This window comes from Penicillium samsonianum (assembly GCF_028829775.1).
Source record: "Penicillium samsonianum strain IBT 33392 chromosome Unknown utg000001l_segment0_segment0, whole genome shotgun sequence".
NCBI classification, from domain to species: domain Eukaryota; kingdom Fungi; phylum Ascomycota; class Eurotiomycetes; order Eurotiales; family Aspergillaceae; genus Penicillium; species Penicillium samsonianum.
Genome location: NW_026643259.1, coordinates 4,266,503 through 4,281,870, shown reverse-complemented (window position 1 = coordinate 4,281,870; position 15,368 = coordinate 4,266,503). Strand labels below are relative to the sequence as shown.

Sequence of the window (15,368 nt, the reverse complement as noted above, 5' to 3'; positions counted from 1 at the left end):
AGGTGAGATTTCCTCGGGAAGGCCATTATGCAGCAGTTAAACCTCAAGCATTGGTCATCAATCGCGGTGTTGATTGGTGTTTTGGCTACTCTGCTATATGACCGATGCTGGTCCCCCATATCTCTATTTGAGCATAAATCAAACGTTTGTCGCTGTGTCCCTGGAGATGCTTGTTGGCCTAGTCCACAGCAATGGGCGGACTTCAACTCGACTATCAAAGGGCGACTCATCGCATCAACTCCCATCGGGGCACCATGTCACCAGCCTCAGTATAATTCGACAAAATGCGAGGAGATTCGAGGAGAGTGGGAATGGCCTAGAATCCAGTTGAGTTCCCAGACCTTCCTGCGGACCAAATTGGGCTAAAGGATAGCAGCATCAACTCTCCAACTTCGGTTATGAGTGCTTTCTTTCAGAACGCCGGCAACAATCCCTGTGATCCTTTTGAAGAATCCGAAATTCAATGCCACGTGAATGAACACGTCCAGATGGCTGTCAATATTAGTTCGGTGGATGAAGTACACGCCAGCCTTGACTTTGCCCGTGAGCACAATGTCCGAATCGTAATAAAAAATACAGGACATGAATACATGGGGAAATCAGCGCCGGCACGCGGGACATTGTCATTGTGGACTCACCATCTTTCTTCGTCTGAAGTGATCCCAAATTATCAAAGTCAAAACCACAACGGTAGTGCAATTCGCCTTGGTGCAGGTATTATGGGATCGGATGCGGTGAGGGTTGCTCATGAGAACGGGCTGCGCATCGTAGCAGGGTTCTGCCCGAGTGTTGGCATTGCTGGGGGTTACATCCAAGGCGGAGGACATGGTCCATTGAGTTCATCATATGGAATGGCGGCAGATCAGGCACTGGAATGGGAGGTTGTGACAGCAGATGGGCGACACATAATCGCTTCGCCGACTGAACACACCGAGCTGTACTGGGCTCTTGGCGGGGGCGGTGGGGGTGTTTTTGCATTTGTCATATCTGTCATCGTCCGGGCATTTCCCGATGAGGTACCCGTGGGAGGCGCCAGTATGGTCATATCCCGACAAGATCAGGCCAATGATGATGCCTACTGGGCCTCCTTTGCAGCCTGGCAAGAAGAACTCCCAGCTCTCTTGGACTGCGGGGCCACAGCCGGTTACGCCATCTTAAAAGACGCTTTTTTTGTGCATCCTATCACAATAGAGGGAATTCAGACTGCTGCCGAGATGGAGACATTGCTGGCCCCACTGAAGTCACGGCTCGATGACATGCATATACGGTACACATTGCAGGTTAGCTCTGAGGCCAACTTCTACAACCATTACCGCAAATACCAAGGACCCTTGCCTTGGGGTGCATACCCGGTGGGTCAACTCTTCGGAGGACGGCTGATCCCGCGTGTGGAGCTTGACGAGCGACCGCACTCTCTACTGGCTACCGTTCGACGAATCACCGAAGACACGCATGCATTTCTTGGGTTTGTCGCTCTCAACGTTAACCAAACTCAAAAAGGAATTACACCTGTGCAACCTGTAGCAAACAATGCCGTTCTTCCCGCGTGGCGTCATGCAGCTCTGACGGTCCTGGCACAATCGGCGTGGAACTATTCTACCCCTCGCGCGGATGGGCTTTCACGTGCGGAGGAGATGACCCGGGTGGTTGGACCGGCGCTAAAGAGACACGCTGGGGTTGGGCCAGCAGTTGGGTCGTACATGAACGAAGCCGATTTCCAATTGGAGGACTGGCAAGTCGAGTTTTATGGGGCCCATTGGGATATTCTGAGTGGAGTGAAATATCGATGGGACCCCGAAGGATTGTTCTGGGCACCACTTGGCGTGGGCAGTGAAAAGTGGAGGTTGGAGAAGGGGGGCCGGTTGTGTAAAGTCGTCGGTTAATTAAATGGATGAGTGTAACGACGCGATAATATATGTATGTAGCAGAAGAACGAATAAAAATGCAGAACGCTCATTTTCATACTCTGGGATGAAGTAGAGGAGGGTGCTATTGATCTAAATCCTCCTAGAGCAACCGCGTGGCTGTCGATCCTTGTCATTATCGGTGCCAAGTCAGAACTAACTAGTTACTATCTGCACTATGCAAGTAAGCCTGCATAGCATATGCTATCTTCCACATACATCAAAGCGTTTTCACCGTTGGGGGCCTGAAGATGACGAGTACGTATACAATCATGGATTGATTGTTTCGCCATACGACCCTATGCTAGGGGGTTGTTAAAAGCAATACAAATTATAGTGCGTACTGTCTTGTATCATCACTACCTACTAACTAGGTACCTTGTATGTATGTACATGTAGTATCATTACTATTATCTATCGGTCGAACAATCCTACCCCCGCGCTCCGTTGGGGCGGTTCATAATGCATACTCCGTCTTTAGCAACAGCTCGACAAATGAGTCTCCCGTGTGTGCGTCAGATTGCATTAGTGCATGTAACATCAATTCCTGTAACTTGCTAGCGCCTTAATATAACATACATATGTAACATTTGTACGGAGTGCGCTTGAAAACAAACTGATGCCACGTGACTTCTCTCATTTATCTATCAGTCTCTCCTAGATAGTTCCTTTCTCTCCTCACGCACTACAGAGACTCTTTCAGGCCTTTGCTTCTACGGTAGTCTCTAGATCCTCTGGTCTCACAGCCCATGCATGTAAAACTGAGGAACAAAGCACAACCGGATACATTGGGCTACCTTCCCGAGAGGGGCCCAGAACATATTTGTCGCCTTTGCTTCTACGGTAGTCTCTAGATCCCCTGGTCTCACAGCCCATGCACGTAAAACTGAGGAACAAAGCACAACCGGATACATCGGGTTACCTTCCCGAGTTGGGGCCCAGAACATATTTGTCAGCAGTCTTCAGAGCTCTGAAGGTCGCAGCCTGGAGACCATCAACCCCGCTAAATTATTGACCTGGTGATCTCCCGAGGTCTCTATGAAACTTGACTGAGCGTCATTATAAATCACCCGATGCTGTTATTCTGGTCCAATCATGTCTTCCCAGGCACGACTTCGCACGTCGTGCGACGCCTGCCAATCCTTGAAAATCAAATGCAGCCAAAACAAGCCCGAGTGTGACCGCTGTGTGAAGCACGGACTTCATTGTGTATATAGCCCACTCCGTCGCATGGGAAGACCTAGAAAGCGAGATGCTTCGTCTCGGGGTGCTCAATTTCCGAGTGGAGATTCGGATGCCCAACCTGCCCAGACAGAAGACACGGCGCCTCTAGCCACGGAAGAAGAGGATGTTATGAGCCAGTGGCCCGATTCAACCACCACGATTTCATTATCTTTGGCTGATTCTATGCATGATACTCCATTCGCATCTGACACAACTGATCGACTGGCGAGCTCTGTGAGCTGCCCCGGCATAGCCTCCCAGAGAGGTGGTTTGGGCAATATATACCAGGATGCATTTATGGAGGACATCCAATCCTCGATCGACTGTCAACTTCCGTTCTTACCGCGTCAGTTACCCACTGCCGCTCCGCCTAGGCGGAACCCGAATGAGTTGAAGAGGAAGAAATTGGGCCTGGAAAGCGCCTCTTGGCCAATGACGCAAAATATTGCTCCGGCCACTAATACAACGACTTCATATGCGTTCAATGACCTTTTACCTTTATCAAGTCCTCCAGAAGCAGCCATGGGACGGCGCCTCAGCCTCCAGGATTCCCAGTCAGAATTGCCAGAGCTTCTAAATAGAAACACAACTGACACCGCCAATTGTACTGGCAACTCCCAGTCCGCTAGGCACCATTCAAGGAGGGATCAAGCGTCTGGGGATACGGCTGGACTTCGCGACCCTGATTTTACCAGTTTCGCTTCATCCTCAATCTCTCGCTCGGCCATATTCTCATCATCAGACCTATTTGCGGAACCATCAATTCCAGCGAATTCTTCATGGCCTCAAAACCCCTCAATGCGCTCTTCACAGAATTGGAGACAGCCCGACGATCATAGCAGACATACCTCTCTCAGCAATGATCGCGACCGAGAAATCGGCTCGCTCGCCACGCCAAGCAATCGAAATGGTAGTCTCAGTTCACGCACCACTACCCGACCAGCTTCCGAGTCCGATGGCCCATGTCAGGGTCAATGCTACTTAACTATTCTCCGTCGTCTCGCCTTGCTCGAACATTCTCGTGGCACGGACAAAAAGCTCCTAACAATTGATGTGGTCATGACAGCCGAGCGGGACACTCGCCTACTCAAAGAGCAATTGTTTAAATGTGGTAGAGATGTACCCGAAGACGAAGGATGTCTTTATTCACGGCCTTCCAGCCTGATGGCCTTGAGCTTGCTTGCAGAATGTGTTGTCTCCCTTTTCGAAGATCTCTTTCGCCGAGCAGCGATCTCCGCGCACGAGAGGGAGCGCATTTTTCGAACTGCATGGCCGATAAACTCCAATCCCATTTCCCCCAGCGGAACGAGGACTTTATCGGCTCATCAGTCTGCTGCTCGCTTTGAGCGCTCTATACGTGGCGCGTTCGATCGAAATATTACCTGTCCCGTTCCGGAGGCAAACTGTGATCTATTCCTGGGAAAGTTTAGAGTGGGAAGCGAGGCCAAATCACGAGCTATGAGACAGATCTTACGGCGTCGAATCGGGAAACTCTTGGCTACGTTGGTCGATATCAGGAGATTTGTCGGGCCCGGAGGAGGTGTTATACAAGGATCTGCGAAGCAGATCGCCGAAGACCTTTACCACCGTGTAGAGTCCTTACAAGGAAGAGTGGAATTGGCGGAATAATAGGAACTTGTCCTGTTACCATCTCGATGTGGCTGGTTTGGTAACGATATGTTTATTTTTCATGCTCCAAACGAACGAACCTGAATGACTTTATGATTTTATACAGGGTCTCGTAAAAAGAAGACCATTATGCCACATGATTTTGTTTACTTACTGCACATCAATATAGGAGATTGATAAAACCCCCTCTATGTCTGAAACCCAGTACAGCCTTCAGTGTTCCTAATTGGAATTCTGTCATAACTTCTGCTGCTTTATATATTTTATGGCATATATAGTTAAAAGAATCTACATTTCGATCGCAAGAGTTCCATATTCTTTCAGAATCAGAGAGCAGCTATGTTGATGATTAAATTGACAACGAAATGTATGAATATGTAACTATGAAAGAAGTAGAAATTGCCAATGGGTAGTTAACTAGGTAGAATTGAGTATCAATTTTTGAAGATGTGAAGGAGTAACTTGTTTTTGTTAGCAGCCTACATAGAAAGTGCAAGTACCTAGAGTCGGCGAGAGAGGCGGTGTGCAAAGTACATATGTAGGATTCAAAGTAGGAGGCGGCGAGGAAAGCGGTGATGTGAAACCTGCATTTTCCGGAAGGATCAATCCCTTTGACACAACGTTTTCGTTGATGTACACATTCCGATTCGCCTGGATCTTGCCAAACTAGTTGTGACTTGTTGAAACATTCAAGCTAGTATCCCCTCCTTTCTTGACACTAGAACAAACCTACATGTGACAGCCAAATATGGCCAAATACGCCGTGTGTTGGGCGCTTGGCACGGTTATATGCGCGTCGGGTACTTTCGAACATCGTTGATTGGACAGAAAAGTACCCAGCGAATAACCTTGGAAGAATTGGAAAGTACCCGATGGATGAATAATATGGAAAAAAGGCCCGAGGAGATATGAATAAGTGCCCGACCAAAACTCGAGGTCCCTTTTTTTGTCTTGGGCCATTCTTTGTTATGGTCCTCTAGTCAACCCCCCTGGCCCCCGGCTCCTGTACCGAATACTACATCATACGATACCTCTTTATGGTGGCGTGTATCCAAATTGACGTCTGCCGCAATCCCAGAGCATATATGCGTGCCATGCATATTCCTCGGAAGCACATAAGTGTCCTAAAGCATTAATTGTTGTTGATCGGCAAGGTAATGGTCAGTTAGTTGGCGTTGCCAAGTCAGTTTCTATTGTACAAAACCCTTCAATTCCCAGTAGTGCGAGGTAGTGCGATGCAAACCCGCCCTTATAATAATTTTAAAGAACGAAATTTTCAGACAAGCGGACAGCTTTCAACTGTTCGCTCGGAACACTCCAATTATGCAGCGCTTTCAACCCCAGCAGCCTTGCAACTGTATCGACCGGACAGCCCAAACCCTCAATTGCTTCCCAAACATCTCGACTATATCTTCACTAGACACCCATCAAATGTCTCTAGATGAAGTCCTCTCCATCGGGACAGCTTTGGTCGAGCACTGGGAACTATTGCATGGCTGCCCCGCAACAGAGACGCATCTGGACGCGCGGATGCTACAAACAATGATAGATGCCGTGATAAAGACACTCACGCTGTACGAGGTAGCGGTTGGGTCTATCCTCGGAGGCTGGGGAGAGAACCAGGAACCTAACGGTGTGGGTATTGGTATGTGAATCCTCAGCCCGGCATGATCCACTCAACTTAGTGGCGGGCTAACGGGGGTGGCTTAGACACATCCAACAATCCACCCAGCACTCGCAACGGAAGTAGGGATAGGTCAGTGGAAACCAAGCCTGCAGTAGTTATAACTGAGGCAACGGCACATTTGGGCAATATGCAGCTAGATAGTCATGAAATGACAATTGTCGCGCGCGAGGCTTTGCGTCATGCTACCATGCGGTTGGGGGAGATGCTGCATGATATCGAAGAGGATATGAGTATTTTGCGGGATCGAGCAAATCCATCGCAAAGGAATGATAACCATGTGGGGGAGGTGAGACAGATTACGTCTCGGTTGCTTCGAATTTTGGGAAGAATCAATAGTAACGATGGTAACATGAACGAAGAGTGAAAATTAGATAGAAATCAGCCCGATAGGTGATACAGAATATGACCCGAAGGCCCTTGATAGTCACCGTGACGACGGTGTATAGTTTCATTTTGGGTTATTTAAGTAAAGATGTCGAACGCCAGTATGCGAGCCATCATCAAGGACCCCAGAGATTATCTGCACCTCCCTTTGACCATGTCGGAAGACTTGATCCTTGTCACCGGGGCCACGGGTACCCAAGGAAGAGCGACCATACGGGCATTATCAAAATTAAATGTCCGAGTGCGGGCTTTGGTGCGATCAATCACATCCCCTGCAGCGCAGGAATTGCGCAATCTCCAAGTCGAATTGGCCCTAGGCGATTTCGACAACCCCAGCAGCCTAGGCTTGGCATTATGTGGCGTTACAAGAATTTATCTCAACGTCTCTCCGTCTCCGACGGACCCCGAGGCTGAGACTCGGCATGCGAGAAATGTCATCGAAGCCGCTACCCAGCCAGGAAGCACCGTCCGCACTCTCGTCTATTGTGCCACTGCCCTGACAGGCCAGCATGAAAGTTTCCCAGGATGGGAGAATAGCTGTGAATTCTCCAAGCAATATTGGCTAAGTAAAGCGACCAACGTCAACCAAGTCCGGGCGTCGGGTATTTATAACTGGATCATCCTTCGCCCTTGCACCTTCATGTCCAACTATCTCCAACCTTTGGCGCCATTCTTCTTCCCAGAACTGCTCAGTACCGGGGTGTTTCGCACTGCTCTGACACCCAACACGCCAACCATGTTGATCAGCCCGGATGATGTGGGTCGGTTCGCTGCCATCGCTCTGACTAACTCCGAACAATTTCATGGACGAGAGATCGATATTGCATCTGAGGCCCTCACACCCCCGGAGATTGCGGCTGCGCTGGCTGAAGTAGCAGGAAGACCCGTGGACGCGCAGTATATGGAGAAACCCGAAATCGATCGACTGGCCCGTGAAAGCCACGTCATTTGGGCTCAGACTTACTTCAACGAACAGAGCTGCAAGGTTGATGTAGAGAAACTCTCCGCGGAATTGGGAATTCTACCAGTTAGTTTTCTTGATTTTCTGAATGTCCATCAAGACCATGTCAAGGCATCGTTTGGGACTCTCTGATTACTGGAAGGATGGGGACTGGGAACGGAAGGTCTTTCAAGGAATATATTTACTTTGTCACTGATTCCATTTCCCATATACAGAATCTGTATCTCCACACCAGGTTAATAGCATCCAGCCATATAGGCTGTATTCTCCACCACATCGCACAGTTCATCTGTAATAACTCCAGGGATTTCATGTGCCCCATCATGCTCAACAACATACGTCTTCTCACTATCACAAAGTCCGACAAGATCTATGCTATGTCGGATCCAAGGATCGTTAGAGCCATAAACATGCGCAACAGGAATAGAAATACGAGCTGAATCAACTGTCGGGTGAAACATTTGATAGAACGAGCCCGAAAGACCGCACAATGCCTTCCCCTCCAGCTCTGTTTCTCCTCGCAAGTAAGTCTTGTCTGTGACGAGATATGAAGGGATTACGGTTGGACATCCTGGCCGGACTTGGTGGAACTTTTGAAATGTTTCGAGACCGAAGTAGCCGCGGAGGTCGATTCCGTGGTCTAGGGACTTGGAAAATGGGATCGGTGAACCAATGAATATGGCAAATGAGAAGAGGGATCGTTCTTCTGGGCTCTCCAGTTGATGATGGAGAATCATCGAGGCTGCTACAGCTGCGCCCTAAATTCGGTTGTTGATCAAGATCTTCAAACAGCCTCTCATCCAATTGCGCCAGAGGACTTACTTGACTGAAGCCTATGACCCCGTCAAAAGGACCATTTTGCTCGATGATATTTTGAACGAAGTGATGCGCTGCAGCCACCTTGCTCGTAGTGGGAGTGTTGTACCAGCATCGGTAGGGACCGGAGAAGAAATCACCCATTCCCGGTGCAGGATCACAAGTCTCGGGAGCATTGGCGAAGAAGAATACATAGTTGGATGGGAGTTGAGATTGCAAGCCAGCTAAAACCGCTTAGCTTAATACTTACCTAGGTATGAATGGAAATCGAAAGGCGGTATTACCTGTTTGAAATGAGAAGATGTCCCCATTGACACCCATTCCATGAAGACAAAGAATGCGGACGACCATATTGTTAGAGCTGTTTCAAAGTGGATATTGAGGAGTGTTTATGCATTACTGGGGTGAAGGATTTGAGGCGGCGACTTTTGATTGTATGCCCCCGAGGGAGGTTCTTAGTCCCCGAGCAGATCGCGAGTATTTACTAGGAAGAGCATAAAATATAGAAGATACAATTCCAGAACACATCGATATTTCTTATTATCATTTGATATTGAATAACAACATGAATCCTTTCACTCCAACTGTGGTGGTCGTCTTAGCGGTCGTTGTTTACTCAACTGCGCTTGGTATATACCGGCTGTTGTTAAGTCCTCTCGCACGATTTCCAGGACCCAAGTTGACCGCTCTCACTGGATGGTATGAAACTTATAAGGATGTTTTTCAAGGAGGGCAATTCATCTTCGAAATAGAGAAGTGGCATCAGCAATATGGCCCTATCATTCGCATCAATCCTTGGGAGGTGCACATTGCGGACGCCGAATTCTATCAGACCCTTTATTCGAACAAATCACGTTACAGTAAGCCCAAGGCTTGGAAGTATCGCTTTGGGCTTCCTCTGTCCACATTTGACGTGATTGAACATGACCATCACCGTCGACGTCGCCAAGCCGTCTCTCCGTTTTTCAGTCGTCAACGAGTATTCAAATACCTTCCATATGTACAAGAACGCGTGGACCAAATGTGCAAACGTCTGGAAATGGAATATGCGGGAAAATATCTTCCAGTATCTCTTGATGATGCTTATGCGGCTCTCACATCCGATGTTATCAACTATTATAGCTTCGGGGTGTCCTACAATTTCCTAGATTATCCCGACTTTCAGACACCATTCACCACATCAATTCGCAAACTTGCCCGAAGCCTTCATCTCTCTGGTCACTTCCCATGGTTCCTGGCCCTCATGCAATCATTACCACCCTCTGTCGTTGCCATCCTCAACCCAGACATGAAGCCTGTCTTTGATTTCCACGGCGAGATTAGAGTTCAGATCCAGCGCTTAATGGCGGATAAAGACACAAAGACCAAGTCGGACAATCACCGCACAATATTCACTGAACTTCTCCATTCGAAGTTTCTACAAAATGAAGAGAAATCTCTCGACCTCCTTCAGCAAGAAGCAGCTAGTCTTACCGGAGCTGGGATTGAGACTACCAAAACCGCTCTGGCTATGGCGACCTTCCATATTCTGAACAATCGAGCGATTTACCAGCGGCTACGGGCTGAGCTTCGCGATGCGATGCCAGACCCTGTAGGCTCCCCGCTATCTCTCTCGCGACTGGAAAAGTTGCCTTATCTCCACGCAGTAGTCCAAGAAGGTGAGATTTGGAAGTTTAAAAGTAAATTCATTTCCCTTGGGCTAATTTTAAATTTTTCAAATTTTCGTTTTAGCTCTCCGCTTGTCGTTTGGTATCTCCCAGCGCCTTGTGAGAATTGATCCTTACTTCCCAATAAAGTATGGAAAGTATGTTATCCCTCCAGGCGTCCCATTCAGCATGACATCCTATTTGCAGCACCGCGACTGCAACATATTCCCAGATCCGGATGAATTCCGACCAGGAAGATGGCTAGGACAAGATGACGGTGGGGCAGAAAGTGACCAACATCGAGGACTTTCAAAAAACCTCGTGCCTTTCGGAAGTGGACCCCGCATGTGTCTTGGGATGAACCTGGCTAATGCCGAGATGTATTTGGCCTTGGCTCATGTTTTTCGTCGGCTCGATTTGGAACTTTTCGAGACTAAAAGGAATGCGGTTGATATGGATGCCGACTATTTCATTCCGGTGGCTAAAGCCGGAACTAAAGGGGTTCGTGTTTTGGTCAAGTGAGGACATAGTATTTCCGATAGGGTAGAGAGGGTAGGGTAGAGAGGGTGGATCTATCCTAGCAAATGTAATCTTCTATCGTTGTGAAAATTTAAAGTCGCTCGTGCGCAACCCGGCGAAATGCACGAGCTATGCTGTCCCCCAACTGGAACTCATAACCAATATCATGAGCCATAAAAGAAGTGCCCGATACGCAGGGGATATACTTAGTGTGGGATGCGCATCAACAGTCCGGCGATATTCTAAGCTAGGTACCTGTAACCGGGGGTTTAGTTAGCGTGACCAACCGGCGAGTTAGGATATATGTCATTCGCCCGACAGGGATTGAAATATCAAAGATGCATCACTTGGAAACGGCCAAACATCTTCAAGAATTCGCTGCAAAGGTTTCTATTATACTTGCACACAACATGGGTATCTTTTCAGACCTCGTGCACTTCATTGACACCAAGACGGATGTCTGGGTCGTGTCATGGCTTACTCTGAGCATCCTCGTCACCTACGCTGGAGGGCTAGTGATTTATCGTCTTTTCATGAGCCCTCTCGCACAGTTTCCTGGGCCAAAACTTGCTGCGTTGACATATTGGACAGAAGCATACTACGAGCTTCTGTATGGTGAAGGGGGCCAATTTGTATTCAAGTACCGCGAATGGCATGAAAAATATGGTACATGACTGCTTCCTCTTCGGGGCCTTCAATGATGTGAGAGGATTTACTAATAGATAGTGCGTAGGCCCTATCATCCGAATCAATCCACGGGAGCTGCATATCCAAGATGCCCCCTTCTTCGAAACGTTCTACGGATCGTCGAGGCCTGCCAGTAAGCTGAAAGATCTGGAGCATCGCTTCAACAATCCCAGCTCTGCCTTTGCTACCTCGGATCATTCTTTACATCGCATTCGTCGCGGCGCTTTGAACCCGTTCTTCTCCAAGCGCAAGATATCTGACAGGATTCCGGTGATCAGAGGTCATATGGATGAGCTCTGTTCTCGACTGAAACGTGAGTTCCAGGGCACAGGTCGTGTTTTAGTTATCAACGAGATGTGGGGCTGTTGGACCACTGATATCATCATTGAATATTGTTTTGAAAGACGGTATAACTTCATCAGAGACCCTGATTTCAAGGCTGGGCTTGTGGTGTCGTTAATTGATTTGCTTGAGGGCGTGCATTGGATCACTCAGTTTCCGTGGATGGTCAAGACAATGCAGTTACTACCTGACTCGCTGGTGGGATGGTTGGACCCACGCATGAAAAATGTTATCAACTTCAACAAAGTAAGAGTATGGTTTCACTTCGGCCTTTAATGCCTTGTTAATGGATGGAATCACAGGAAATGCTCACCCAAGTGGAAGAGGCCTTGGATAATGCACATGACAAAGACGTAAAGGGCCATCGTCCGGACACTATCTTCACGTCGATTATTCAGTCTGATGTTCCTCGCTCGGAAGTGACGCCCCTTCGCCTGCAACACGAAGCAATCAGTGTTGTGGGAGCAGGTATTGAGACTACCATGCGAGCACTGACCATTTCGGTATTTCACATCGTCAACAACCCATCCATACATCAGCGCCTGAGGGAAGAATTGACTGTTGGTATTCCTGATCCTGACATTCTACCTCCATGGGAGGCCCTGGAACAGTTGCCATTCCTTTCAGCTTGTATAAACGAATGTGAGCGTCTTTCCATATCTCCATAACATTATGCATTTTTTTGCTGACGAATAATGAACGGAAAAAAGCCCTGCGCTTAGCCTATGGAACATCTCAACGAATTCCTCGCATCGCTGATAATGACACAATCCCATACAGAGACTATGTCATTCCCCCTGGCGCCGTTGTCAGTATGGACATATATGGTGTGTCCCACGATGAGTCTGTATTCCCAGACAGTCACAGTTACAACCCATGCCGCTGGCTAGGTAGCCCCCGTGCTGCAGATGGCCGGCTTCTCTCACGGTACATGGTCGCTTTTGGGCGTGGAGCTCGGTCCTGTGTAGGGCTTCAACTAGCCTATGCAGAGCTCTTCATCGGCATTGCCACTCTTTTTCGGAGGTTTGATTTTGAATTATATGAGACTGATCACACTGATGTGGAGCTGGCCAGAGACCGCTTTGTGCCTCGATCCAAAGCCTCAAGTAAAGGCATTAGGGTTCTTGTGAAATGATATGGGCGGATGTAAAACTTGCTGAACGCTGGGTATGAAAGCAGAGCTGTGGTTTGATCAGAGCTCTGTTAAATTACTCAACCAAGATATGTACGAAGACTGTGCACAGTTGCACTTTACAGCTCTTATATCACTTGTCTGTCGCTTTTGACCACTTTTTCGAACTCCATTCAACCTTTTGTAAACTGTGTCACCAACTAAGTGTCAATCTGAAACAAAAGTGCAGTAAGTTGACTAGCTTAGGTCTCTTTACTGCGCAATGTGCGACACCAAAGTTCCGTAAAATTGTAGTGCCTGGCTTCTTACACAACGCGAGAGACGTGAGTTTGAGTACAATCTTGATCTCAGATTGATTTTGTCTTGAACTCAAGGATCAGTGGCTTAGTAATTCCACTAGAAGGATGACTTTGTCTAGACCCTAATGCATTGAGACTTTGAGGATTACAGGGGAAAGTGCGCCAACCTAACATGTCCCTCAATTTTCTCTGCTCGTATACGTTAGCTCACTACGCTTTTGGTCTTCGTTGCAATCAAATGTTGCGATGATAAGTTAAATGTAGTGACTACAAAGCACAGCCCAATTTGTGGTAAGTTTCTCATGAAGAATATGAATCATTCCCAATACATCCGTATCGATACGCAACTTGGTTATACTTGTTGATGGGGAATCGGTTAATTCTCACTTCTTGTCAGGCCAATACCGGTCTCGTCCAACAACCGGGAATCTGTTTTGTTTCCAGTTTTCCTATCGTGCTGTACGTAGAAAACATACATTCACATGATCATGGATTGGTTGAAAAACTTGTTTATGGGGAAGAATTCGGCGAAAACAGCAGAACAAATAGCAAAAAGGCGGGAGAACAAAGAACACAGTCGAAGGGTTCGTGCGCGGGAGAAGGAGCTCCGACACGGGAAAGATAATAATAAAGCTAAGAAGGCGAGCTTTTCTTGGGGATCACCGGGTCAGACATACGACAGGAATGTTCGTGGTCGAGGTGAAACAGTTTTAACATTCAACGGCAACACCAAAATGTGACTTTAGCAACTAAAGAACTCATCTTCGATTCCGTGAGGGAAGAATTTGCTTGACCAGCCACTACTGATAGCGAATGCAGAGTATATTTTATCCCTCGAAAAGCTCTGTGGCTCCGTAAGGCTAACTCCGACCATGCTTTCTAGGAGTTCGTATGATGCCCTAGTGTTACTACTAGCAGACTCACTGGATAATATCTGTCCATGTAGAACAATCCTCATTTCGGAAGAAAGGGAGGAAGTATCCGTCTTTTCAAAAATAAATGGTGCCCATGGGAGCGTGGATTGCCGAATCTGAAACTACGTCGTTCAACGTTGAATCAATTTGAATCAATGAGTTCATCAAACATTTCCTCATATGGCGTAAAGATAATACAGGCGTCAGGTGTATGGCCCGTCAATCGAGTAAGATACAATGACGTTGGAGGGGAGGGATACAGTGTATTGTCTGAGCTAGACCTCCGCAAAGCCCAACCCACTCCCATTAGGCCCAAAATTTTGAAAAATTAATTACCTTGTGTTTAGACCCCGTTTCTAGCCCTTATATCAGGGTAATATTTTTTTATTTTAATTGATATATGATTAGCAATTAGTTAAATCTATATATTACGATTAAAAATGTAAGAAAACGCGTTATTTAGATGGTTTTTAAATTACAAAGATTCACTCAGAATGTGATGGTACTTCCGCAAACTCCCAAAATATACATCTAACATCAAAACATTAATATTAACCTTTTTCGCGATATCTCGACCTCCATTAGTCGGATTCTATTCAAAATTGAAATGCATACTTAGATAGCTATTCTAATTCTATATTTTTTTTTAAATTTAAGCTCTATAAAATTAGCAGAAGGCCAGAATACAGCGATTACAAGACGCCAGTTTGTAAGCGCCAAGGCCCCCCTTAATGGGCTTCAATGGGCTATGATGGGCCTTGATTTATTGGCTTTGCGGAGGTCTAATTGTCTCTATATGCCAAGACTAATTCTTGCTAGATTTAGGAGGGATCCAGGGGGAAGAAAGAAGCCGAAGATTCATCTGGGCAGTAACATCTCGTAAAGACTTGAGAGGGGAACATTTAATCGGGACTAGTCTGGGTCGATCCGTGGTCTTGTACCTACATGTAGGTAGTGTATGGCGTAAACCATGATAAAAAAGGTTGATGCGGGCCTCTAGCCCTGGAGGTCAGGGAGACTGTGGTAGAGATTGCATGAAACGTTGTAATGCTCCATGTTTGCAAATGCAACATCGTACATGTAGGTACCCCGCACAAATGAGGGTCGAATGATACACCCCCCACCTGCCCAGATGATAAGCAATCTTTAGTGCGGGGGTATATTATGGAACAGCATGGGGGCATCTTTACCCCTTGCGTTCTCTCCCCCAACTTATAAATGGCG

General features: G+C 47.3%; 7 protein-coding genes across 7 annotated transcripts; 6 read left to right on the top strand and 1 right to left on the bottom strand.

Moving 5' to 3' along the window:
• Nucleotides 1-27: 27 nt before the first annotated feature.
• On the top strand, nucleotides 28-1,883 carry N7471_001644 (long-chain-fatty-acid-CoA ligase; the record flags this gene model as incomplete). Its single annotated transcript, XM_057274365.1, has 2 exons — nucleotides 28-305; nucleotides 377-1,883. The coding sequence occupies 2 exons, from the start codon at nucleotides 28-30 to the stop codon at nucleotides 1,881-1,883; spliced, it is 1,785 nt and encodes a 594-aa protein (XP_057142544.1).
• Nucleotides 1,884-2,999: 1,116 nt separating this feature from the next.
• Nucleotides 3,000-4,757, top strand: N7471_001643 (Zn(II)2Cys6 transcription factor domain-containing protein; the record flags this gene model as incomplete). The annotated part of the gene is made up of 1 exon (XM_057274364.1): nucleotides 3,000-4,757. The coding sequence occupies one exon, from the start codon at nucleotides 3,000-3,002 to the stop codon at nucleotides 4,755-4,757; it is 1,758 nt and encodes a 585-aa protein (XP_057142543.1).
• Nucleotides 4,758-6,080: 1,323 nt separating this feature from the next.
• On the top strand, nucleotides 6,081-6,808 carry N7471_001642 (uncharacterized protein; the record flags this gene model as incomplete). The annotated part of the gene is made up of 2 exons (XM_057274363.1): nucleotides 6,081-6,402; nucleotides 6,468-6,808. 2 exons carry the CDS (start codon nucleotides 6,081-6,083, stop codon nucleotides 6,806-6,808), a joined length of 663 nt encoding a protein of 220 aa, XP_057142542.1.
• A 108-nt stretch (nucleotides 6,809-6,916) lies between these two features.
• On the top strand, nucleotides 6,917-7,921 carry N7471_001641 (NmrA/HSCARG family protein; the record flags this gene model as incomplete). The annotated part of the gene is made up of 1 exon (XM_057274362.1): nucleotides 6,917-7,921. The coding sequence occupies one exon, from the start codon at nucleotides 6,917-6,919 to the stop codon at nucleotides 7,919-7,921; it is 1,005 nt and encodes a 334-aa protein (XP_057142541.1).
• Nucleotides 7,922-8,025: 104 nt separating this feature from the next.
• N7471_001640 (uncharacterized protein) lies at nucleotides 8,026-8,956 on the bottom strand (the record flags this gene model as incomplete). The annotated part of the gene is made up of 3 exons (XM_057274361.1): nucleotides 8,026-8,547; nucleotides 8,612-8,829; nucleotides 8,890-8,956. 3 exons carry the CDS (start codon nucleotides 8,954-8,956, stop codon nucleotides 8,026-8,028), a joined length of 807 nt encoding a protein of 268 aa, XP_057142540.1.
• Nucleotides 8,957-9,170: 214 nt separating this feature from the next.
• N7471_001639 (cytochrome P450) lies at nucleotides 9,171-10,773 on the top strand (the record flags this gene model as incomplete). The annotated part of the gene is made up of 2 exons (XM_057274360.1): nucleotides 9,171-10,263; nucleotides 10,337-10,773. 2 exons carry the CDS (start codon nucleotides 9,171-9,173, stop codon nucleotides 10,771-10,773), a joined length of 1,530 nt encoding a protein of 509 aa, XP_057142539.1.
• A 407-nt stretch (nucleotides 10,774-11,180) lies between these two features.
• Nucleotides 11,181-12,934, top strand: N7471_001638 (cytochrome P450; the record flags this gene model as incomplete). The annotated part of the gene is made up of 4 exons (XM_057274359.1): nucleotides 11,181-11,436; nucleotides 11,504-12,045; nucleotides 12,102-12,441; nucleotides 12,510-12,934. The coding sequence occupies 4 exons, from the start codon at nucleotides 11,181-11,183 to the stop codon at nucleotides 12,932-12,934; spliced, it is 1,563 nt and encodes a 520-aa protein (XP_057142538.1).
• Nucleotides 12,935-15,368: the final 2,434 nt, after the last annotated feature.